Source organism: Ambystoma mexicanum, chromosome 6q, assembly GCF_040938575.1.
Source record: "Ambystoma mexicanum isolate Mex_15411 chromosome 6q, UKY_AmexF1_1, whole genome shotgun sequence".
NCBI classification, from domain to species: Eukaryota; Metazoa; Chordata; class Amphibia; order Caudata; family Ambystomatidae; genus Ambystoma; species Ambystoma mexicanum.
This window is the reverse complement of record NC_090937.1, coordinates 600,089,003-600,113,453: the sequence shown is the minus strand read 5'-3', so window position 1 is coordinate 600,113,453 and position 24,451 is coordinate 600,089,003. Positions and strand designations below refer to the sequence as shown.

Below are 24,451 nucleotides of genomic sequence, written 5' to 3'. Positions count from 1 at the left end.
TCTCCGGAATCCACTTCATTACAGGTATATCAGTGGGAAAGGGGTAACAGATGCAGATTTTCAGAAATACCATATTCAGTATTTCTGAAAATCTATACCCTAAATGTTTTAATTTTTTCTTCAAATCTATGTCGACTCTCATTTTGAGGATGAAAATGGACGCATCCAGTAGCGGTTCATAGAGCTACTCCACACAGTTCTGACCATTTTCTCTGTTGCATGGCCTATGTGGTGAGAAAGCAGGCATCAGAGATGCTTTGCCATTTCAATCCCCCCAAAAAGGCTGCCCGGAACAGCAAGGCACATTTGGGAGTAACATCTGTACAAGACCCTGAGATGGCCTTGTGTTTCTCTACCCAAATACTTGAGAAAGTTTCCCTACATGGCCCTTTTTAAAAATAAATAAAATGAGGATCCGAGAAGCACCGAATGTGCACTGGCCAATCAGGGTGCATGGAATGTGGGCTTGATTTTCTGGTAAACGCCCACAATCCACCCTTCAGGCTGGAGTTGCATCCACTGTGCTTCTCATTGTTGGCTTTGGTCCAAAAGTGCTGACCCACTTAGCAGCTCATTTCGTGTGACCCCTGCCCTCTTCCCTGCTTCTCCTGACCCACCTCAGAAATTTGCCTGGTTGGGCTCCTGACGCAGTCTTCACCCTGCAAAATGTGCCTTTGGTTGAGGCGGCATTAAATCCTTGCATCAGACCTCAGGGCATGTTAAGAGTGCTTGCAAATTCAGCGACCGGGATCCAAAGTGGCTTATAATGTATTATTTACTTTCTACAAGACCAAAGTGGTAGCGGGTGTTCTATTTTAGAAGTTTTCCATCAGTGCCTTGAATTTAGCAAACTGTGTGGTTTTCAGAAGGTCTGTTTGTTGTATTTTTGTAATGTGTAAGTTAATGTACATGGACTGATGCACATGGTAGTGTAGTATGGCTGCCAGTGGCTGTATCTTCTGACCATGGGTTGCCGGTCTTCTTCGTAAGTGGTCACTGACTTCACAATCAGAGGACTATGATACAATTGGCAGCAAGTTGTGACGACACAACGAAAGGATTGTTGTATAATTAGGCATCAACACCTGATCTGGTATTGGCACAGGGCCTGATTAAAGGCCTGAGCAGAGCAAGGGCTTTTAACAAAGGTCCCCAGGGCAATCACCCGATCCAGTCTGCCAGAGAGGGTGTTGATGCTATTTGGTAACCTGGGTTGCTGAGAGCATTGTGTTTTGACTGAATGAACTGTACGCTGCGCTGCGTCACATTCATTCAATCAAAATACTGTACCAAGATGAAGCAGTAGTGGTGGTGGATCCGATGCCACCGTCACAATCAGGTAAGTGGGGCTGAGCGGAGGATTGAAAAATAAGGGAAGGAACAGTGGGGGGAAGATGACGGGTGGCGGAAGCAGCCATCAGGCAGCTCAGAACGCAGGCTTAGATTGGCTGTTTCAGCCTGCGTTCCGAGCAAGAAAGAGATTAACGCTAGAAAATGTTGTTGATATCATGTTTGTATTGGTGTTAGAACACCCACTTTTCAGGTGCCTAGAGTCTATACAGCTTGTGATGTATGCTATACAAGTAATCATTTGTGAGCTTTAACTGCGTATCCAGTTCTGATTTTAAATGCCTTTTTTGCAGGTCACCCGAATATTAAAGCATTCCTAAGCCATGGCGGCTTGAACAGTATTTTTGAAGCCATGTACCACGGCGTTCCGGTGGTTGGGATTCCCCTCTTTGGAGACCATTATGATACGATGACCCGAGTGCAAGCGAAAGGCATGGGCATCTTACTGCAGTGGAAGCAGATGACAGAAGAGGATCTGTACGAGGCGCTAACCAAAGTTATTAATGATTCCAGGTAAGAAGCGCTAGAAGGGTAGAGTCAGGGTTAGCAACACCCACTCACACTCATGAAACATGCTGGCACCCCACTGATACAAGTGACTGTTGATGGACGATGTATAATTCTGCCTACAGGATGTTATACCTCTCTTTCCACTGTAAAAGCTCTCATGATGATGACCAGGTGCCACCATAGCTCCCTGTCCAGTGCTCTGAAGTGGCCAGTGGCTGTTGTGGCCCGCCTCCGGTCACCGGGTGGACCACAGCTCGTGTCGGGTCCACCCAGCACGGCCCGGATCCGCTGCGTCCACGCATCGGCTGGGTGGTAGGGATCACCCTGCAGCGCCCGGGTCACCGGGCAGGTACCTCCAGGCTGGGGATCTCGCCAGCAACAGCGGCGCATGCCCTAGCAAGGCCTCAGACCAGGCCGTGATCACACGGCAATAGGCCCCCCCAATAAGACCACAGACACGAGTTGCCGCTTCCTGGGACTCTGCTGCCCTTTCCTCTGCCTGCCAGCAGAGCCCCTTTTATTAGAGAGGCGTCATAACATCGTCATGACGCTCTCTCCCATGGAAACACTAGACCAACACACAACATCCCTCCTTTATTATAACAAAGAAAAATCATGCCCCACTGCAAAACAGCGACCCTCTGCGTGTCCAGCTGGGTGCATTCTAGTCTGCGCACCCCCTGAGCCCCTACATCATGACTGAAAACATTGGGTGCATTCCAGTCCGAGCACCACCTAACATCTACACACAAACTTTAACTTTTATCACAAGACCAAAGAAAAAGTAGAACTGCTACTTCGCAGGTTCACACCAATTTTTTGTCAATAAATGAAACAAAACATATAAATTATATTGGGGAACCTTAAACTCTTGTACTAACGGAATTAATCCCTAATTTCATAGCCCATGAAATTGTCCAGAAGGGAAAAAGAAACACACACACATCAGGGGCTGTGAATATACATGTTTGGGTTTAACCAAAAAGGGATGTTGAAATTATACAAACAATATAGAACAACGGAACCCCTGTAGGTGGGTTCATACATCCCGCTTGCGTGCAAAAAACATTTCGGCAGGAATATCATCCATCTTGAAGATACATCAGAGGGATTTGTGCTTTTATGTGGTAGCCGCCTTCATCAGGGCGATAAAGCAGCCCCTTAGTAGAGGAGGATGTCGCAAAGATGAACCTGAAGCAAATTGATTGACGTTTCTAAGACAATGACGATTTGTCCCATGTCTGCCTGGTGCCACAAAGTTCTATCTGTGTATTAAATAAGTGTGCTGTCACTGGTTCCTTGTCCAATCTTCAGTTTGTATCTTTCTAAAGTAAAATGGTTCAACAACCATCAGGATTTCCGGCGCACTGTGCCAAATCATTCAAAGTTCCAGTTACAGGTGCAGATACCTATGTTTGAATAATACTCGGGCTCAATCCCATCTGGTGACCGCTTTATCGCCCTGATGAAGGTGGCCGCCACAACAAAGCACAAATGCCTCTGATGTATCTTCAAGATGGATGATATTGCCGAAAAACGTTTTTTGCACGCAAGGGGATGTATGAACCTACCTACCGGGGTTCCGTTGTTCTATATTGTTTGTATAATTTCAACATCCATTTTTGGTTAAACCCAAACATTTTACCCCCCACAACGTTGGCACCTGAAAGATAAGATGCTTCTCATACACCAGATACTTTAAAAATCTGTATAATTTTTTAAGGACTTAGATTCTTACAGGTCCCTTGAAATGCAGAACGATCAACACTTCTGATGTCCATATGTTTCTTTTGCGGGTTATGATGTGTTTTTGACACCCCACTTGCCCAGACAAACAGCTATGCTTTTAGTTTAATGATGCATTTTTGAATAACTGATTTCCAACCTTTATGAATTTAAGGATCATTACATGTTGAATATTGTTTCAATTTCGACTTCACCTTATGTTTTTGTCCACAATGTTGAATTTTGTTATATGTAAATGTCTACAAGAGAATTGTGTTTTGTCTTAATACAAACCATGTATATTCACAGCCCCTGATGTGTGTGTGTTTCTTTTTCCCTTCTGGACAATTTCATGGGCTATGAACTTAGGGATTAATTCCGTTAGTACAAGATCTCAAGGTTCCCCAATATAACTTATATGTTTTGTTTCTTTTATTGACAAAAAATTGGTGTGAACCTTCGAAGTAGCAGTTCTACTTTTTCTTTGGTCTTGCAATTTTTGCCACCATAGGTATACCGAAGCCCTCAGTATGTTAAAACTTTTATCATGGCAAACAACAGGTGTGTTCAAGTCCGCACACCACGGGGCCTGACCATGGGCTGCCTGTGCTCAGAATATTCTGGGATTGAACAGGCCAGTGGCACTGCTGCAGGACAAGAAGAATCCATTTTCTTCATCTTCCTCCTCTCCCACATCATACTGCATTCTCCTTGGATCTTCCGCCACTTGGACCGCCGCGACTCTGGGGGTCTTTCTCCCCTTCGACTCACTCCCCCCCATACCTCCACCAAGCTGGCTAGAGTCGGGGCAGGGCAGACCCGTGCAAAGTGATCCACTTTCCCGCACCTCCCACAGATGTGTCCTCTCGCAGGGCAGTCCTGCGGGTGTGGAAGATCCCACCCACACTGATGTCATATTGGGGCACTGGGGTCTCTCCTTGGCCAGTCCACCTTCCTCATGGGCTTTCCTCCTTGCCACTTTCCAACAGTGGCCACTTCCTCGAGCTTGACTCGCTGTATGGGGGCCTCCAGCTTGACGTGGTGTCTGGACGAGTCCATGACTGAATCCCGCACCTCTGCCAATTCCTGGGCACGGCCGAGGTCTAGTATTCGGTCGAGGGTCAGCGTCGGGTCCCTCAGGACTTGTTTACATACCTTCGAGGAGATGCAGCCATAGATGATCTGCGCTCTGATCTAGTCCCCCTCGAAGTTTCCCAAGTCGCAGGACAGTGCAATTCCGCGCAGCTTCCCATGGAACACATCAAGGCTCTCCTCTTCCTTCTACCTCCCACACCTCATCCTGAACAGTTCATAGACCCTATTGACCATGGGTCGGAAATACTTGTTCAGGGCTGTGATGGCTGCACCGTATGACTGATGAACAGCCAGTCCGGCAGAGTACAGGAGCGTGGGGCGCTTGGCTGCATCCTTGATCTCAGCCACCTCAAAATACAGCTACAGGTTCTCCACCCAGGCTGTCCACCGGGGGCCCAAACTGGCAGGTGAACCCATCACGTCAAAGTGATGCAGTGGCGTGAGCGGTCCTCGGCATATCCCCTTGTTGTCGTCCTCCGCCATGGTGAGCACTGGGCGGGCCTACAAGGTAATTAAGGTTGGTGATCCTTGGGGTGCTTGCCCCTTTTGTGGACTTCTTTGATGGTGCAGGAGCACTCCCCCGGGGAGCCATTACCCCTGGGGTATTGTAGTTGGTTTGGGCGGGTGGTATTCTCCCTGTTCCTTGGCCCTTCTGTGCCGAGGTCCCCACGGGTGCACAAGCACTCCTAGGGGAGCCGCTACCCTTGATGTGGTCTGGGCCCACTGCAGAATCACAATGAGGGGTTGATTGTCACGTCTGCCCTCCGAGCACTGGGCGCCTGGGCCCCATAGCCCTCCCCAGGGGAGGACCTTCCTCCCCCTATTGTCTCGCAGTTGTAGATTGGGATGGGAGGAGGACAAGATGTTATTCAACTCCCTTATCCGTTGACATGTTGTTCACAGGCTCCCTTTTGCAGGCTCACCGCCAGGGCCAGCTGTGTACAAATGCGATCCACTTCACTGCTGCAGCCCGGATTCCAGGGCCGTACCCCTTGCCTATGTCTCTGGGGTCGAACAATTGAGACCACGCCCCTTACAGGCTGCACTGTTTGCACAGCAAAGTGCTGTTTTGATATTGTGACTCCTTTGTTGATTTCACCCTGTGGCAGCCCGGGTCCTGATGGGGCACTCTCACATCCCTCCCGCTGGCAGGATGATAGGATTGTTCACTGCCGCGGCCTGGAGGAGTCGGCCCTGCCCCTTTTCTTTGTTCATGGGGCTTCGATGTTGCATCCCAGTTCTTGCAGGTCACGTCCCTTGCAGGCCACACTACGCTGGAAAAATACCAGACAACGTTTAGATTGTTACCCCAGGAGGCTACTCCTCTCCAGTTAGTCACCCTCAACAATGTCTTTCACTCCCTTGGCCACTGCGGGCCTGTCGGTGGGTTGGCTCCGTCCCTTCCTTTGTTTGGAAGCCAACACCTCCCTCCACGGCCGGACCTCGCGGCGGATGCCGCCACACACACCAGCTGCCCAGCCACTGGTTGGCACCAGATGACCGGCGTGGATGTCCAGCACAAGGTCCCTGGGCAAGCAGCGGCTCCATTGACACGTGGCTGTGGCCGCCCCTCCCCCAAACATGCGGCTTGGTGCCGCACCAGCTCTGGAACGGGCACCCGCAGCCCGAGTGATGTGCACACACGGGGCGGAACGCCCTTGTTGCCAATGTTGTGGCCCACCTCTGGTTCCCGGGGCAGGCCACAGGTCGTGTCGGGTCCACCCGGCACGGCCCGGATCCGCTGCGTCCACGCAGGGGCTGGGTGACAGGGATCACCCTACAGCGCCTGGATCACCTGGCAGGTACAGCCAAGCTGGGGATCACCCCAGCAACAGCGGCGCATGCACTGGGGGCACCCAGGCAAGACCTGAGACCAGGCCGCGATCACAGGGCAATAGGACCCCCCAATAAGACCACAGACACTAGTTGCCGCTTCCTGGGGCTCTGCTGCACTGCCTTATGCGTGCCAGCAGAACCCCTTTTATTAGAGAGGCGTCATGACATCGTCATGACGCTCTCTCCAATGGAAACACTAGACCAACACACAACAGTGGCCACATCTTTTCTTTACATCCATAAAGTAAGTGTTGGCAGATTGGAGGAGCCGCTATGGCCCTACAAGTGCTGCGTCCTTCGAGGCTGCCTCGTGGGCCATGGCAGGGGACCTGAGTTTCTCTGGGGGCTTTCAGAGGGGTAAAGGGGGTGGGGCATGGTGGCGGAAGTACAGGTGAGTGGCTGCCCTACCTGCATCCGGTGGGGTCAGGGTACTTAAGGCATCGGAGCCCAGTCATTTTCCTCTTTCCCACTACTGTACCGCGCCATCAGGACCAAAGTTTGGTTGCAGCTAGGACGTGCAGGCCACTATAGGAGCTTTCCTGGGTCCTCGCTCCTGTTTACAGTGAATTTCCAGCATGGTCCTTTCTGTGTATGGCGAACTGCATCGTGTTTTCGTGACGGTCCGGAGCACTGTTTTGAAATAGCTAGGCCAGTGAGGGCGGGTATTGCAGTGAGCACAGGGAAGAATGTACAATGGTTCCTATATTAGGGACCATCCATTGTATTACATGCTGTTTTCGCATGCATGATGCTATTGGATGCCTTTGCCTACTGGTGTGTGCCAGGAGAAATTTTGTTGACAGTCCCTGGTTTAGGGACCGTCTATGTTATTACGGCCTGCGTTTTTCATGCTGGGTCTTATGTCTGGCTATACAAGCCAACGGGAATCAAAGGTAATTTAACACAGTCGCTGGATTTCCCTTGCTTATGTCCTGATCCATGAAGCTAAGCAGGGTTGGACTGAGTTATGCTTGGATGGGAGACTTGCTGGGAAAAATGAATGTTCAATACTTGGTAACAATAATTATGGGACAATTATGCACACTTGTTTGTTATTAGCCGAACAAATCAGTTTTAAAAGAGCAAAATCCACAATTGTTTTGCATGACTTTGCAGGGCAGGCCTTCTGCAGGAGATTGCAACGCAGTCCCTGGGAGAGCTTTGGAAGCAAATTGAAGAGGCTTGAACGACCGTGGAGTGCCCTGGGGTGCATGATTGCTTCCCATTTCCTTAGCCAAACAGGGTGAAGTCGGGTTGTTTTTGCATGGGAGACCACCAACCGTGTAATAATGCACAATTGTATTTTACTGCCAGTGAATATCAGTTGAAAAGTAAGAATGTTTTGGATGAGTGTGCAGGGCAGGCCTCCGGCACATTATTGCGACGTGGTCACTCGGCTCTGGTGGTTAAAAAAGTTGCATGCTCTGCTCGGGGTAATGTGTTCTGGAACCATCAGCACTGGTTGCCAAGGTGCTTCTGATGGGGTTCATTGTCCAATGGTATAAATGCTATTTTAACAGCTGCCTTAGATCTTGCTTTGTAACCATAACCCCTTTTGTGTAGTGGGGGAGCTTTGGGGAATAATTGAAGAGAGTTGAGAGAGTCACAGAGTGCCTGAGAGTGCATGATCGCTTCCGAGCTCTGAAGCTAAGCAGGTTCAGGCCAGCTGATACAGGAATGGGAGACTGCCTGGGAATGCCAGCTTAAAAGGGGAGGAATGCACAATTGTTTTTATGGATAGGCCTCCCGCACTGGACCACCGGTGCAATTGGGCAGGGTAATTGTGCCCAGTTTTTCCTAGGGCATTATAGATTGCGTGCGGTGCAGGATACGCTGCACATAATTATTTGGTAATTTGAAATGGGTGAACATTTCAACGCTCAGGGAGTTTCCTTATTGTCAAGCAGGCAAAGATTATATGCTGCACAGGAAAAGCTTCATATGATGATGGACAGGATGGATTTCATTGTTAAATGAGTCAACATTCAACTGCTTAATAATGTTCATTTATGGTCAAGTAGTATGCAGTGGCACTGGGGTGTTAGGAGCTGTTTTATCCAAAGAGGTCAATTAAATGAAGGCAATAGGGAAAACCCGCCTGGCAACAGGAAAGGGCAACCGAGTTTCGCTGAACCCTGCAGTTTCTTTGCATTGGGCCGCCTTAAAGAAAATTTCTTTTTGGGGGTCAATGTCTTTTAGTTAGCAATGGCAGCAATGTCCATTTTAATTTGGGTGCCCCTCTTTTTATTTAGAATAATTGAGAGGATGTATTGTAATTGTGTGTCCTCTACGTGCTCCCCCATAGGTAATTTACTCGATGTGTTTAATTGAGGGAAGCTCAGTCATGGCTCCTAGGAGGAAGAGCATGGGTGGGGCACCAGTGCGCGAGCAGGGAGTGGAGCGTGAACAGCTAGCTTAGAGGCTACGTTTCTGGACAAAGCCAGGGAGAAAGGCATGCAATGGGTCCTTGACATGTTGGATAGGCATGCAAAAGTTGTGGAAGTGCCTGAACACGGCCAATGTCAAGAGCGCCAGGTGCTAGAGTGGGGAAGGCTTGGGTGCCCCAGGAAGCGCCAGGCACCACCCTGGAGCCGCAAGCAAAGGAGGTGAGAAAGTCTGGGAGAGCAGCAACGACCCGGAAAGCACGGTTGGCTGTCCAACCTGTCGAGGGAGTGTTGTCTCAGCATGCTGTCGAAGCACTGACGGCTGTACATCCAGGCGTGTCACCAGTGAATGGGATGATGCAACCACCACCTGTGCCAGTTGTGGGAATGCCAGCTGGTGAGTGGCCTATCCCCGATGTTGTACAAAATATGACTCCCAGTTTGTCACAGGGGATGCCGTTATTGCCACAAGGTCCTTTTTGTCACAAAGTGCAAGTTCCTCATGTAATGTTTGGTTGGAATGGCCCAAAATCTTTCATGTCCCCGAGCCAAAGTTCAATGTTTTTGCCTACTTTCAATTGGGGCAGTTTGTCTACGGGATTAGGAAGTTCCCAGAGCCAGGCACCAGGGCAGGCGATAGGACTGGGGGTGGGGGGTGCAACTGGCATTAGGGTTCAGTGTTCCTCCGTTAATGGGGGTGTCACAGGTTGGGGTGTCTACAGTGGGGGACCCTCTGTCTGTCCCTTCCCCTCCCGCTGTACCCATGGTCACTTCTTTGCCTGCAGCACCAACAGTGAGCAGTGTGGCTGCCCCATGCGGGTATGGTCTGGGAAAACTGGCGAAAGGAGCGGCAACGATGCTGCCCGGAGTACAGGGGGCTGCTTTTTTAACTGCAAGGGCATCTGGTAGTGTTGCTCTCCTGCCATCCCCTGTGGGTAGCTTATATTTGCATCTGACCAGTGAAGTTCAAGACAAAATTTGGAAAGGGGAATATGTGGATGTGTTTGATTTGATCCATAGGGCGATGGTGGCTGAAAAGCAGCAGGAAAGGAAGGACACATGGTTGAAACCCAAGAAAATATGGGTCGATATAAGTCTGTCGAGTTGGATTACAGGTTTTGCCATATATGCTAGTATCCTAATTGAAAAGAAGCCTGGATTGAGTAAGGGGGTATTTTATTATCTCAACACCATTGTGTCGGCACAGCGCAAGTACAATCAGGTGCCGCGGCTGAAGTACGATACACGCTTTCATCAGATGAAGGTAAATTGGCCCGAGATGAGATGGGGTCAGAGGGATGTCAATAGTTGGTTGATGAGATGACCCCTGCAGGAGCTCATGCTGGAGCCTTTACTTCCTTTGGTGTGACAGAGCACGACTCTGGGTACCCTGAAAGTGGGTTATTTGACCCAAAGTTGCATGCTGGCAGTTCAACAAGAATTATTGTTCAAAAGGTGCCACGTGTAGAATTAAGCACATCTGCTCCTCTTGTGGGGGGATCCTCCCACACTGAACTTAAGTGTTTCAAGGAGCAAAAGGACAGTGAGTAAAATAATTAAGACGGGGTGCACAGGCATCAGAGGCTACACACCAACCACATTTTTTACCAGAGCAAAACTATATAGTATTCACCTGTAATGAGGTGGATGGTGGCCTGTGCTAAGTTTTGGTATTGTCCGACAGGACATTGATGTTTGATTTGCTGTACTGTGGGGGTGGGCTGTTGGACAATAGCCCAAATCAGCCCTGTGGCACTGTTGACGGGACTTACTGAATGGATTATGGAAAATGTTCAGACCATGACCAAAATGCTGAACTAAGATGAACTAATGAATTATGAATGTGCTACCCGGGTTGTGGGTTGAGGTGTCCACTCGCGTCCTAGGACAAGCAGGTGTGGACAGCGAAGGTGGCCCCCTGGGTTGCCCATTGGGTGGATATTTAGACCAGGCTTGGGCATTGAACTTTCCAGCTCAACACTGGATTATGCAATTGACCTTGGGACAGCTCAGACATCCAGCAGGCCAGTCAGGCAGCTGGCAGGTCGGCAGGGCTGCTAGGGTCAAGGTCATGTTAACCGATGATGGATGATGTGAAAGACCTGTGGGGTCGCCGTCAGAATCAGTGTGGATATTTCTGTAATAAAATGCGGCCTGTTCACTCCAAAATCCATGTGATATACATTTTGTATAATACAATGTTGGTTATGAAGACATGGGCATATACGAGTGCACCCCTATGGAGGCACGGCAAGGGCCCTACAAGAGGAGAGCCCTTAGGGGTTGTCTCTTGGGCTATGGCAGGGGGCCTGAGTTTCTCTGGGGGCTTTCAGAGGGGCAAAGGGGGTGGGCGCAGTGATATGCTATGATATTTTATTTATATCGCGCCCATACACAAGTGTTTCAAGGCAAGACAAGGCAAGGAATGGAGGTTCCATGTAATTTCATTGCAGGATGTTTTTTCGTGGGGTTTTTTACCGCAATTTTTTTTACGGAAAAACCCATCAAATTTTTTTTTCATTATTTTTAGGGCGGATTCGCCCCCAAAACCCCCATTTTCTTTCATTTGTATTTATTCCCAAAAACCCACACCCCATATATATAATTTACTAACCCCTCTAAAAAATGTGTTGGTTTTTTTCAAAACCCCCCGCGAAAATACATCCTGCAATGAAAGGACGTTGTACCGGAAGGGATACAGGAGAGGACAAAACAATGATCTTAGTAGGCCCAGTGACCTGAGAATGCGCAAGTGCAGGGGAGAGGGAAAGGGGAAAGTGCAAAGGGCAGGAGAGGAGTGGAAAGTGCTGAACATGTGATCAAAACAACAGCAGGTAGTGCGGTCAGCAGAAGGCAAGTGCAAGAATTAAGCACAGACAAAGGGTGTCTAATAAGTGCAGGTAAGGGAACTGTAGGGTTGCAGATACACACTCAAGTGCAATGGTTGCCAGGAGGCAGTGCGGGTATGCAGCTGGGTGGGCATGGATCTGGACCCGAATTCAGAGGGTAGCCAGGTGCCCAGTGCAGTAACAGACAGAGATCAGCAGGGGAGAGAAAGAAAGAAAGCAGAAGCAAAGAGGAAGGTCTTGAGGTGCTTTCGGAATGGAAGATGGTTCTCCTCAACTTTCAAAGAGGCAGAGAGGCTGTTCCAGAGGGAGGCCCCAGCCGAAGAAAGAGATCTAACACCAACTTGCTGCTTGGAGGGAGGTGGAGGAGCAAAGAGCTTGAGTAGGAAGATATTTCCAAAGGGGGAGTTAAAGGTATTGCGGACCTAGGCCCCAGAAGGCCTTGTGGATTTTTCTGTAATAAAATGCGTCTTGTTTAACTCTGAAATCTGTGTAATATCAATTTGTATAATACAATGTGGGTTATGAAGACATGGGCATTTACGAGGGCACCCTTAATAAAAGAAGATTCCTGTCCAATGCTTTTTCCTCACATTTAGTACCAGAACCCGCAGGAAGATGTCCGATTTCAGCCTCTTTGAAATATGTTATGGTCGCTTTGTAAAGCATTGCTTGCCAGTTTCCCGTCACTTCCCTGCCGTTGCTCCATTCAAAGTGGGCGTGGCACCCAGACAGAGGATGCTGGGAGAAACAGGCTCCTGGTTGGGGGGAGGGGCGCGCTGACAGGGGCTCCAATGAACCTTCCTATGCCACTCCTCTAGGACATCCTGTGAGTGTACTATGCATGTCTGCAAACTCCTGGGTGACACACATGTAGAACGCATCCTCAAGGCAACTTTGCCCCTTCACATGTTTTGTTGATATGAAGCATGCACACACGCAATATGTATTCGCTCATTGGCATGAGCTATGCTCCCTGAAAATACTGGATCCCCTGTATCAGTGCGCGCCCGCAAATGTAGTGGCCACATGTTTAGTATTTCTGAAGTTAGCGCATATCTGCCGTCCATTCTTCTTTAATATCAATTGGGTGACTACCCCCTTCATCGGTCCATATAAATAAATGCGCCTCACTTTACAGACACGATCGTATCGAGAAGGCTGTGCTAAGTGCGGCCCATTAAAGTCAATAGTCGGAACATTGGAGGAATGTAATAGTCCGTTTTTGGGAGAAAATTGTTAATACTATTGTACTTAAAAGGCGCAAATAATGACAACAAAGTATCACCCACATGACATAATACATCTTGAACAAGATTCATAAATAGATAAATTGACATTAAAAAAAAGGTAGAGAAGTCAGCAGGTTCAAAGCTCTAGTATGAGACAGAACTTGTCAGATATATTATAAAACTAGGGTTCAAGTCATAATAATAATAATAATAATAATAATAAATAATGTGTTTTATTATAAAGGTCTTCATGGAGAATTTCTCACTCTTCTAAACATTGTAATAACATTTGTTATTATTATCCCAAATTATGCCACTCGACTTATTGACCTCGGATAGGATAAAAAGCTAAATTAGTGGCATTGTGGGATTTGAAATTCGCTTATATCAGAGACCAGCACTTTACTCATGAGCTATCCCAGACTCATACACATATACATACATATGTTATGTTATGTTATTGGGCATTTATATAGTGCCTTTTACCATTGTTATGATTCCAAAGCACTGTGGTTTGAACACCTTCAGGGACCGCAGCCCAGGTCAATGGAGAGAGTAGTGTGGTAAGATGTGCTTGGGTGCACTCTGTCAGTGTACAATAGGTGGTGTGTAGCTGCATACTAGTGCTAGGTGTGATGCAGTGGTTGTGTAACATCAGTAGAATATGTGCAGCAAGACCAATGGACCATGGTATTTGCATTCTGGTGGCTCTGGTGTTTGAGAATGACGGTATGTGTGCAGCTACGCCGATTTAGAGGGGTATAGCTGCATTCTAAAGAGTGTTGAGGTGAACGTGGATGTGTGTAAGTATGTGTGCAGCTAGGCCGAAGTAATCAACGGGTCTAGCAGAATTCTATTGTTTGTTGGTGCAAAGGCAAGAGTTAGCATAGAGGTGTGTTTGAGTGTCTGTGTGTTTTCCAGTGGGACCTTGTTCCTGTTGAGCTTCCAGTGCATGTCGAGGGCATGGTATCTCCCTGTTTCTTGATGGGTCAGATTGTTTTGGCAAAGACTGATGGGTGGTGACAGGCAGATCTGTCCCAAAACTCATGTTGTTACTGTATAGGTGCTAGCAGCGTTCTCGGTCGGCAGTTCTGCTGAATAGAATCCCTGATGGTTAGTTCTACTAGGACATTCCCAGATAGTTGGGATTGGCAAAGAATAAAGGCTAGAACGTTCCTTGCTAAATACATCTCCACAGGGATGTCCAGATGTGTAGGATTAGCAAGCAGGGGCATTTCCTGGACTGGTAGCATAGTGCATATTTATGGGGAAATTACCACGTTTATAAGTGCTATTAGTGCTTGGGTTGCTCGTTCTGCTAGATAGATTACTGGTAGGTAGTTCTGCTATATACATTCACTAGTAGGTGTGATTAGTAGGACAACTGCTAGATGGCCCTCTGGTATCTACTCTGCTCTTGGATTTACAGATGCATAGAATTAGCAGGCATGTGCCCTCTTGGACCGATTGCACAGTGCACAATTGCATAGCCGTGATCAAGCTCATGAGTGTTATTGGTGCTGGGTTGCGAGTCTAGCACAGTCACCCCTGCTTAATGGCGGTAGATAACTCCAGCCCACAGAGCGTACAGAGTTCCTGTGGATGAAGTGATGAATATATTCTGTCAGGTTACATAGGTGCCGCTACAATTCAGGTTTCAAGTCTGGGCAGAGGCTCTAGGTGGTGGAGTTAGATATCGTCAGGCCTGTTGGTCTATGGCCGGGTCTGTAATCAGTGGTGTACTCTTCCAGGTGTCGGTCGTGGAGGTAGGTCGGGTGGTTCACTGCATTCCCTTATGTGTTTTTAGGTGAAGAGCCAGGTATGCTGATTAAGATAGAGTTATCTCAGCAGCATGCACCCGTGGGCCTATGATTATTGTACCGCACATGCCAACATGCCCCATTCTATTCTGGAAATATTCATCTGATCCAGGTTTTAACTTTGCTCCCTGGGACTTGTAGTCCCGCATCTACAATGAGAAAACCCAGGACTCGACATTGTAGAAAGCAAACAAGAGAACATGACAGGGCTACCATCTCCCTGATGGAATGGAACATGTTGGCATGCACGATGCACATCCCTCTGCTGAAACTCTTTCATTCCACATCGGTAAGAAATGCTCACTTCCAAAGCCAGATCATTAAAATTTATAGAGGAAAAAAGAAAAGGCACAGAAAGAAGCAGCACCTTCATAGAGATAAACCATATCATTATGCACCCTAGTAGCCGAGTCTAAGCAACAACCATAAAAAGGACTCAGCAGTAGACCCATAGTAGACATTCATGGGAAGAAACAATAACATCTGATAAAATCCCAGAGGGACAAGGGGGGACTCAAAGGGAAAATGTACATGCAATTGCCAACTGCTAGAGCAGTGTGGGGGGTTGCATGCTCACTGATTCTGCATGCAGTGAAGTATTACCAACACATCCACAAAGAACCAATGTCTAAAACTACTGGACGTAATATACAGACTTCTGAATTAAATGGCAGAATATGTAAGCAAGAAGAGAGCGTGAGGAATCAACATCTTGCAAACCTTTGCACAGCAATGGAAGGTGAGCAAAGTCCAGCAGACCAAATGACCACTGTTCACTAGCTGCTCAGACTGTATAGAGCAAGGAAAGACTTTCTGAACTTCCTTAGTCTCACAAATGACAATAAAATAGTTAAACGATGAAGGAACAAACTACAATGAGGTATTGTGGCTAAACACAATGAGTTAGGAAAAGGTCGAAGACGGCACCTTGGGGGAGCTCCAAACCTACTGATGCAGGAGAGAGAAAAAGCAATGAAGCTAGAAAATATCTGCAGTACCAACAAACACCCTAAAAATATTGCAGGCATCAAATCTAATGATCCAATCACAAGCTTTCAAAATGCAAAGCTGCATCCAACATATTCCTTTAAAGCTGTTTGAATCGAAGTCAGACCCTTCCCAACATCCAAACCCCCACATTCCCGCTTCAAGAATAGATCAACACTTCATCAGTACAATGCATACCATATAACACAACAACCAATTTCAATGAACCAACAATGGCGAAACCACCAGCATACCACCAACATATAACGGTTCCATGCAATAATGTTGCCACAAAAATCTCGCCATGCAAAAATATCGCCGAAAAATGTCCGTTTTTTGTGGTGACATTTTGCATGGAACATGCGGGGGACACCCCTGTATACCCCCCAATTTTTGTTTTTGTTTTGTTTTTTACATTTCTTTTTTGCCCCTGTCCCCATATATATGGTCACCTAAATAATATCGCCACAACATTTTCCCGGCGATATTATTTATGGCGACCATATATATGGCGATATTATTACCTGATACCCATATAACGTGCTTGTTCACATTCCAATCCCTCTCCATCAAATCCCTCCACTCTATTGTCAGCTCACACAGCGCCACCTCACCACCTACGATGAAAACATCCCACCCACTTGTTTTATCTCATTCCTCACACCTTCTTCCCACTTCCCTTTCTTCACCATAATTATTGCCTCGCTCTGCACTGGCTCTTCCCCCTCTTCACTGTAGGCTTTCCAAAACCTACACCAACCCACCACCTCGGCATAGATATTTCACATGCTACCATCTGTTAGGCAGAAACCTGTGCAGTTCCCTTAGGGAACACGGCAAAAGATTTAGGACTACAGGTGTTAGCAGTAAACCCACTTGTTTGCAGTCTGTACCACCCGGATTTACCTGGTAGCTGTGGCTGAGCAGTCAGACTTCCCTCAAGAAGAGTTAGGCAGTATGCAGAGTATACACAATAGGCACTCAGACACAATAATACAAGCAAACACTGACCAGAGCTTTGGTATCAAAGTATATAATTATTTATTTTAAAACACACTGTTTGAAACACTCCAGAACTCTTATTGTAATGCACTCTAAACACAGTTACTATTATAATATATACAACCCTTATTCCTTATCAGATAAGTCGTAGTTAACACCACTTATTTTCATACAGAGGCGAGTGCTTAATGATCGATGGCACTCCAATAAGTTTATGAAAAAGGGAGGGAAAAAGACAGAATATGGAAAGGTACACCACTCTAAGAGTTAGGAACACTATTAGCAAGGCAGAAGAGCAAAAGTCACTTGAGAGCCAAGGTCCATAGGCTGGGCCCACTCTTAGAGAGAGCAGAGCACAAATGCGCCCAAGATCACAGTTACACTAGGCTTAGAAAGTCTTGCAGAGAGTTCTAAAAGAGTTTAGAGAGGCTCAGAAAAGTTTAGTCAGGGTGTCCCAGGCTAACCCAGGTTCGAAAGCCGGGGGCTAAATCTACCCCGTACAGTCAGTGGCAAGGGAAGCCGGGCAGGACACGGTACCTTAAGTGGAAAGGATCCTCGAGCGGTGGCAGTTGTTCCTGGCAGTGGGTGCAAGTCTCGTCGTCGTCCAGGGGAAGAGAAGATCTCGATGTGGAGGAAAGATGAAGGTCATTGCACTACCAGGGGTGAAACCAGCCGCAGAGTTTTCCGGTTAAAGGTATTACACTTCTCTTCGCGGTCGTGGTAAAACATGGTATCCCTTTTGCCGGGTGCTTGGAACAGGCAAGGTGGCCACGAGATACGTCGGGAAGGCGAAAAGACTGTGAAACTGGTTATCCCCACCAGTAAAAGGAAGAAGACTCTCCGGCGGGAGATCTCCTCTGTCGTTGGGAGAAGTGGTGAGACGGTCCAGCAGGGCTCCACCGGTGGTGTCGTCTTGGCAGGTTGGCTCAGCTTCTCCCTCATCGGATTCTTAGGTCCTGTGGCAACTTCTGAAGTTCCAGTCCCCAAAGCCCTGCTTTTATGCAGAAAACCCCCATTCACTCAGCCTAGCTGTCACTCAAACATGCTAAGTGGTGAGCCGGCTGGCTCACCACTTGGGCCAATCAGGACGGAGTGCGACTTGAGTTGCCTAGGCAACTCAGTCCAGGGTGCCTAAATCCCCCTGCGCCCCTCGTAAGTACCCCAGACAGAGTGGCACCACTTTGGAGGGCTTCTGTGGAGAAGCCCGCCAAAAAGTGGAACAAAGGGCTCGACTTGGGTTGGAGTCACAGAAGAGAACACAAACGCCATTTTAGAACCGAGTTTTGGCAAAAAATACCAACCGGAGAATTAATATTAATTAAATAAACCAGCGGTATGTTCGAGGCTATCGTAATGAAATAAATAAAGATAGTAGCCTCGAACAATGGGAAAATCCCATAGAGAAATATTTGCGGTTGAATATAAAAAGTAGTATCCACTGCCACCAGCCAAAACTCGATCAGGGGGGACGGAGACATGCCCCCTCGACTAACAGACCCCGGGGCAATTGAATTGCCCCAGCCAGTACGTCCACAATATGATGGTTTGTACTGGTTCTGTTCAGAATTTAAGACTAGTAAAGTCAATGGTGACTTTACATGCCCTGGGAGACAGTAGTCAGTCCCAGGGTATGGAGTCTATACTGGAGGGTCACTATGACACCCCTGTGTTACTGCACTGAGGGTGCTGTGTAACACACATCACAAAAATACATGAAGCCCTATGGAGTAAAAGACCCCATAGCCCATTAAACACATCTACGGTCAAAGAAACACACTCAAATCATGCCCAAGAGTGAGGGTAAAAGAGTCTCACTCTTGGCAGGAGAAACATTTAAACCCCAAAAATCCAGCATAGCTGCTGGGGGACTCACTAGGTTAGGAAATTCAGCCTAAACAGAGAATTCTCCCTAACACCATCTCATTACCCACACCCCCTACCCTGGCAAATAGAGAAAGTGGTATCAACTCAACTACAAGACAACATCAAATGCAATTCCCTTCTGCAATCCTAGCAACTCGAACTTTCACCATGCTGCAGCACAGAGGGCCGCCATCAATCTGGTATCACTGACAACAGCAAACCGTGCATGCTGCTCCTCCTAGATCGCAGTGGCATTCGACAAGGTCAAGTTCTGGTCCTTGATTGGTGCTATGTGATTTCATCGAGGAGATTTGGTCGAATCCAAATCCATTGATTTGTTTTCTTTTAAGCCATTTGGCCACATATAAATGCGGGCAGAGACACCCCCTTACTCCCTTATCCCCACCTTAATTATTACCCTTATCACCCCCAGAGATATTTGCAACTGAAAACATTTCATGGATTTGACTTCAACCAAATCTCCTGCGATGGAACCTCCCTTTCCCACCCTGATTTACGGATTCTCCACCCACCACAGCATTACAAGCAACATACTCAACTTCTCTACCTCCTAGGAGCAGGTGCAATGCACTCTTCCATGTCCCCTTCAAAAACTGTCACATGCGGCATTCCCAACTATTCACTGAAGATATTCCACATCTACCTGGTACGCCTGGGAGGCCTGAACTTTACCACATAGTGTCAACAGTCATGTAGATGCCTCTGCCTGTTGTATGCATGTGTCTGACTCTTGTATTTGGATGCACCCCCTGTTGTACATTTGTGCCTGTATCCCTGACTCTTTTATTTAGATGGACCACCTGTTGTACGCATATGCCTGCATGCCTGACTCTTGTATTTAGATACACTCCCTGTTGTACGCGTGTGCCTGTATGCCTGACTCTTGTATTTAGATGCACCCCCTGTTGTACGCGTGTGCCTGCATGCCTGACTCTTGTATTTAGATGCACCCCCTGTTTTATTTGTGTGCCTGCATGCCACACTCATGTATTCAGATGCACCTCCTGTTGTACGCATGTGTCTGTATCCCTGACTCTTGTATTTACATGCACCCCTGTTGTACGCATGTGGCTTTATGCCTGACTCTTGTATTTAGATGCCACCCATTGTATGCATGTGCCCGTATGCCTGACATTTGTATTTAGATGCACCCCCTGTTGTATGCGTGTGCCTGCATGCCTGACTCTTGTATTTAGATGCACTCCCTGTTGTACGCGTGTGCCTGCATGCCTGACTCTTGTATTTAGATGCACCCCCTGTTGTACGCGTGTGCCTGCATGCCTAACTCTTGTATTTAGATGCACCCCCTGTTTTATTTGTGTGCCTGCATGCCACACTCATGTATTCAGATGCACCCCCTGTTGTATGTGTGTGCCTGTATGCCTGACATTTGTATTTAGATGCCCCTCTGTTGTATGCATGTGCCTGTTCTGCCTGAATCCTGTATCTTTTTGTTCCTCCTCTCAAGGCATCCCTCACATGTAATCCCCACTCTGCATCAACAAATCCACCCTGCCCAAAGTCGATTGACACCTTATGGTGATACCATCACTGCCTTGTTGCTGATGCTTTGAATTGACTTTTCACCCATCCTGAATCTGGTTGGTCTCACGCTGGACTTCATTGAAGCATTACGTAATCATGGTGGCCCTGAATTATTTTGTGCCCATCTATGACTCTGAATCCTGGCTTGCAGTTGCTGGTCTCTTGCAACATAAGGTATTCAGTATTCACCTCTGCATCTTGTATGTGCTCTCTCCATCTGTGCGTGTGCTTTGCAACACTGTATTTTGCTGGTGTTGCTTCTTCTTCTCTTTTACCACACTCACTGTTTCTCAGTCTTCTCTTCCACTCTCTGTCTGTACCCTCTCTCCTCTGCCCCCTCCCTTCACTATATTCTCTGCACTTGCTGTATCAGAAATGTTGCCAGGCCTAGTACAATAGTCACTGTCTGTTCCTCTCCTTTCTGCCTCTCACCCTCCCACCTTCTGTCACGTATTGTCAATCCCCAGCACTACCAGAAATGTCGTCAAGCCTAGTACAATAGTCGCTTGTTATGTTCCTCTCCTTCCTGCCTCCATCCCTCCCCCCACATTCCGTCAATCCCCTGCACTACCAAAATAGTCATCAGGCCTAGTACGATAGCCGCTTGTTATGTTCCTCTCCTTCCTTCCTCCCTCTCATTCCTCTCCTTTAATCATTGTCAACGCTCTTGCACTATCTGAAACATTGTCAGGCATAGTATGACAGTTAATTTCCCATTCTTAATGTCTCAAGGCCTTGTAAGAATGTCATTGGTCCTCATTACGACCCTGGCGGAAAGTGACTGACCGGACCGCCACAGCGTAAATAGCGTTTCCGCCATTGCACGATGGAGCAAAGTGCGGCCCATTCCGACCCATCGGGCACGAGCACCACGCCATGGCGGAAGTGCAAAGTCCGCGATGGCGGAAATGACCCCAAAACGGCCCACACCGCCGCCGTACGGCGCCCTAGGTGCAATACCGCCACCCATTATAGCGGACACCGCAGTGAGCGCCAACCGTAAAGTACGGCGACCGTAAATATACGGAAACGGAAGTAAAAACATGGGCCCGGAACGGGAAACAACACCCCGTACACCTATAAAACCACAAAATACACACAACCACTAAAAACACCACCCTGAGACACATCCCAACCCGTCATCCACCCTAGTGAAACCAAGAAAAATGGGAAAAGTAGCGAAGAAAGCGTGCGAACGCAAGCGGCAGGTCCACTTCTCCCGTGAGGAACTCACCGTGCTAACAGAGACCCTCCAGGAGAATGCCGCCGCCGTCTTCTCCACGCAAATGACCAGGACGGCACTTGCGAACAAGAAGGCCATATGGGCCCTGGTGGCACAGCGGGTAAGTGCGGTGGGGACCGCACCCCGCAACCCACAGCAATGCAGGAAGCGGTGGGACGACCTGCGGATACGCGTCCGTAGCATACTTTCTGCCAACCGCAACATTGCCACAGCCACCGGGGGAGGGTCGGAATCACCCATCAAGCTGACCCCCTGGGAAGAAATCTGTGCCTCCACCATTGGAATGGAGAGCATAGAGGGAGTCGGAGGGATGGAGAAAGGAGTGCAGACATCCGGAGAATCAGGTAGGTGGCCCAAATAAAACAATGCCAAAACCACAATGTACAATCATGTGATGTACCACGTGCCCACATAGTGCAACAGAAACACATGGCCAGGAGAACGTCCACACACATTGGCCTGATAGCGCACTTTAAAACCACAATAAATACATAAATAATTAAAAACCCCAATAACACCCACTACACGTGCAGCAGGCACACCCTAACTGCAGGCTGCCAAACAACTGCACCCTCACTCCACACACAAATGAAAGCACCTCCAAGGCCCCGACCCAAATCACCCTCAGGTACCACCCCAATGCATGTGATACATTGCCATTCCAATTCCCACAGACCCATTAATAACGCTCGCCCTCCTTTACTCCACCACAGGGTCCGATCCAAACGACGAGCTCCAGGACACCCCTACCAGCACACCTGCAAAGAGGGCCAAGACCGACGGCCAAAGACCCTCCACCTCAGCTGCACGCATCAAGACACGGCAGCAGCACATATCAAGTGGCAGCACACAGGAGGGAACATTAACAGGCACCCCAGCAGCCAGCATGCCCACAACAGCACCACCACAGGTCCCCCCAATGGATGCCACAGAAGGTACTGCCTCTGGTGGCAGCAGCACCATAGGTGACACCCCATTAATGGCAGCATGCTCCGACACAGAAGACGGGGATGTCGAAGTCAGATCCATCCATGACCTGTCCCAATCCCCCTGTCTGTTCCATCCCGTACACCATGAGGATACCACGCAGGGGCACCCACAAGACGATGACTGGCCATCCCCCACAAGCCCTGTGGCAGGGCAACATGAGGCGAACAGCCCCTCTGTGACACCACCGCAAATGGCCATGGCCCAGCAGAGGCAACAGTCCCTCGACCAGTTAATCGTGCAACAGCAGCAACTGGCCACGCTCCTCAAGGACCATGCCGATGGATGTGGGGGCACTAAGGCAGACATAGAAACATCAACTGAGACACTTAGGGCACAAATCGAGAGTAGCACCGAGAGCCTGAGAGTCCAAATGGAGAGAAGCACCGAGAGCCTGAGGGGGGAACTGCATGCGACGTCCAAAGACGTATGTGCCGAACTTGCCGCAGTGCGCCGTGTGCTCACTGAGCTCTCACAAACCCTTAGGGACATGCATGGACGTGAGCAGGCAGAGACATCATCCGTTGCAAGTTCCGTCCAGGGCAGCCCCCAACGTAGATCTGGGAGGAACCTGCGCTCCACAGGCAGGGGTGCCCCTGATACCCGCAGAGGGGGCTTGCAATAGCGACTGCCCACTGACAATGAGCATCTTTGGACACTGGTGTTCGGGGGGGAGGTAGGAGGGTGGAGGGGGTGTGTTGGGCTCACTTGGGTGGCGGGTCGATAGGGTGTTCCACATGATATCACATCTGCCATAAACAATGCACGATCAAACAATGAGATGTGTGGACAATGATCTTTGTGTACTAGGCCATCATAGGCGTACAGTCCATATTGTGCATGTACCAGACACACACAGTGCCACGAGTCCCGTGTCCATGTATCAGCCACCAGGCGTGAGTGCTAGAAGCATACATCTATGAGATGCTGACGAATTTCACGGCCCTCCTGTGCCTCGCAGACTCCTTGAGGTGCTGCCACATCCCCACCCTCATCATGACCATCTTCAGGTGCTTGCAGTTCTGCGTCAGGGGGCATGGGCACATTTCTACGTACGCACATGTTGTGGAGCATGACACATGCCATCACCATCTTTGCAACCTTCTCATGGCGATACAGGAGTGCCCCGCCAGACCTGCTGAGGCACCGGAAACGGGTCTTCAGTAGGCCGAATGCCTGTTCAATGACTACACGGGTACGTGAGTGGGCATGGTTGTAGTCCTCCTCATGCTGGTCCCGTGGGTTCCGGACTGGTGTGAGGAGCCATCTCTTCAGTGGATATCCGGCATCACCTGTATGTGGACGATAAACGAATTATGTGGAATGCCATTGCTACGTACGCACCCCCCCCCCCTTCCTGCCAGGTCATTGCCGCATCACATACCCCACATCATCATGCATGAAATGAGACTCACCGAGTAGCCAGGATCTGTTCCCTGCGTGTCGCTCCATGTAGCGTGGTATTGTAGAGTTCCTCAAGACCATAGAATCATGGGTTGATCCAGGGAATCGGGCACAACAATGTGTAATGATCCTGTTGGAGTCACACACCATTTGTACATTCAGTGAATGAAATTGTTTTCGGTTGCGGTACTGGCCCTCCATGGCATGTGGGACGACCAATTCCACATGGGTGCAGTCGATGGCACCAATGCAACCCGGTATGCCGCCAAGTGCATGGAATCCCACTTTTGTGTTGGTAATTTCCTGCTCCGAGCGTGGTAGAGAGATGTAGTCATCTGCGTGCTGCAGGAGGGCATCGAGCACTTGCAATAGTGTCCGTGAGAACAGTGGCTGAGAAATGCCATGCAACTGTCCGACTGTGTGCTGGTAGGTGCCTGTGGCCAGGAAGTGGAGTACAGACACCACCTTCAGTAGGGGTGGGATGGCGGTTGGGCTATCTATCATGCTGACAAGGTCAGCCTGTGTCATGTCCACAATGGCGGCTATGGTGTCCCGGTCCAAACGGTAGAGGGTGTGGATCTGCTCATCAGTGAGGTTGAAC

At 48.7% G+C, this 24,451-nt stretch overlaps 1 protein-coding gene across 7 annotated transcripts in view; it reads left to right on the top strand.

Annotated features, from left to right (window-relative positions):
- UGT8 (UDP glycosyltransferase 8) overlaps positions 1 to 24,451 on the top strand; it is a 570,821-nt gene that overhangs the window by 538,615 nt on the left and 7,755 nt on the right. For all 7 annotated transcript variants that reach the window (XM_069631073.1, XM_069631068.1, XM_069631072.1 and 4 more), the window contains one exon: positions 1,644 to 1,863. In XM_069631073.1, coding sequence (XP_069487174.1) covers positions 1,644 to 1,863 — 220 coding nt within the window. The remainder of the gene's footprint in view (positions 1 to 1,643; positions 1,864 to 24,451) is intronic.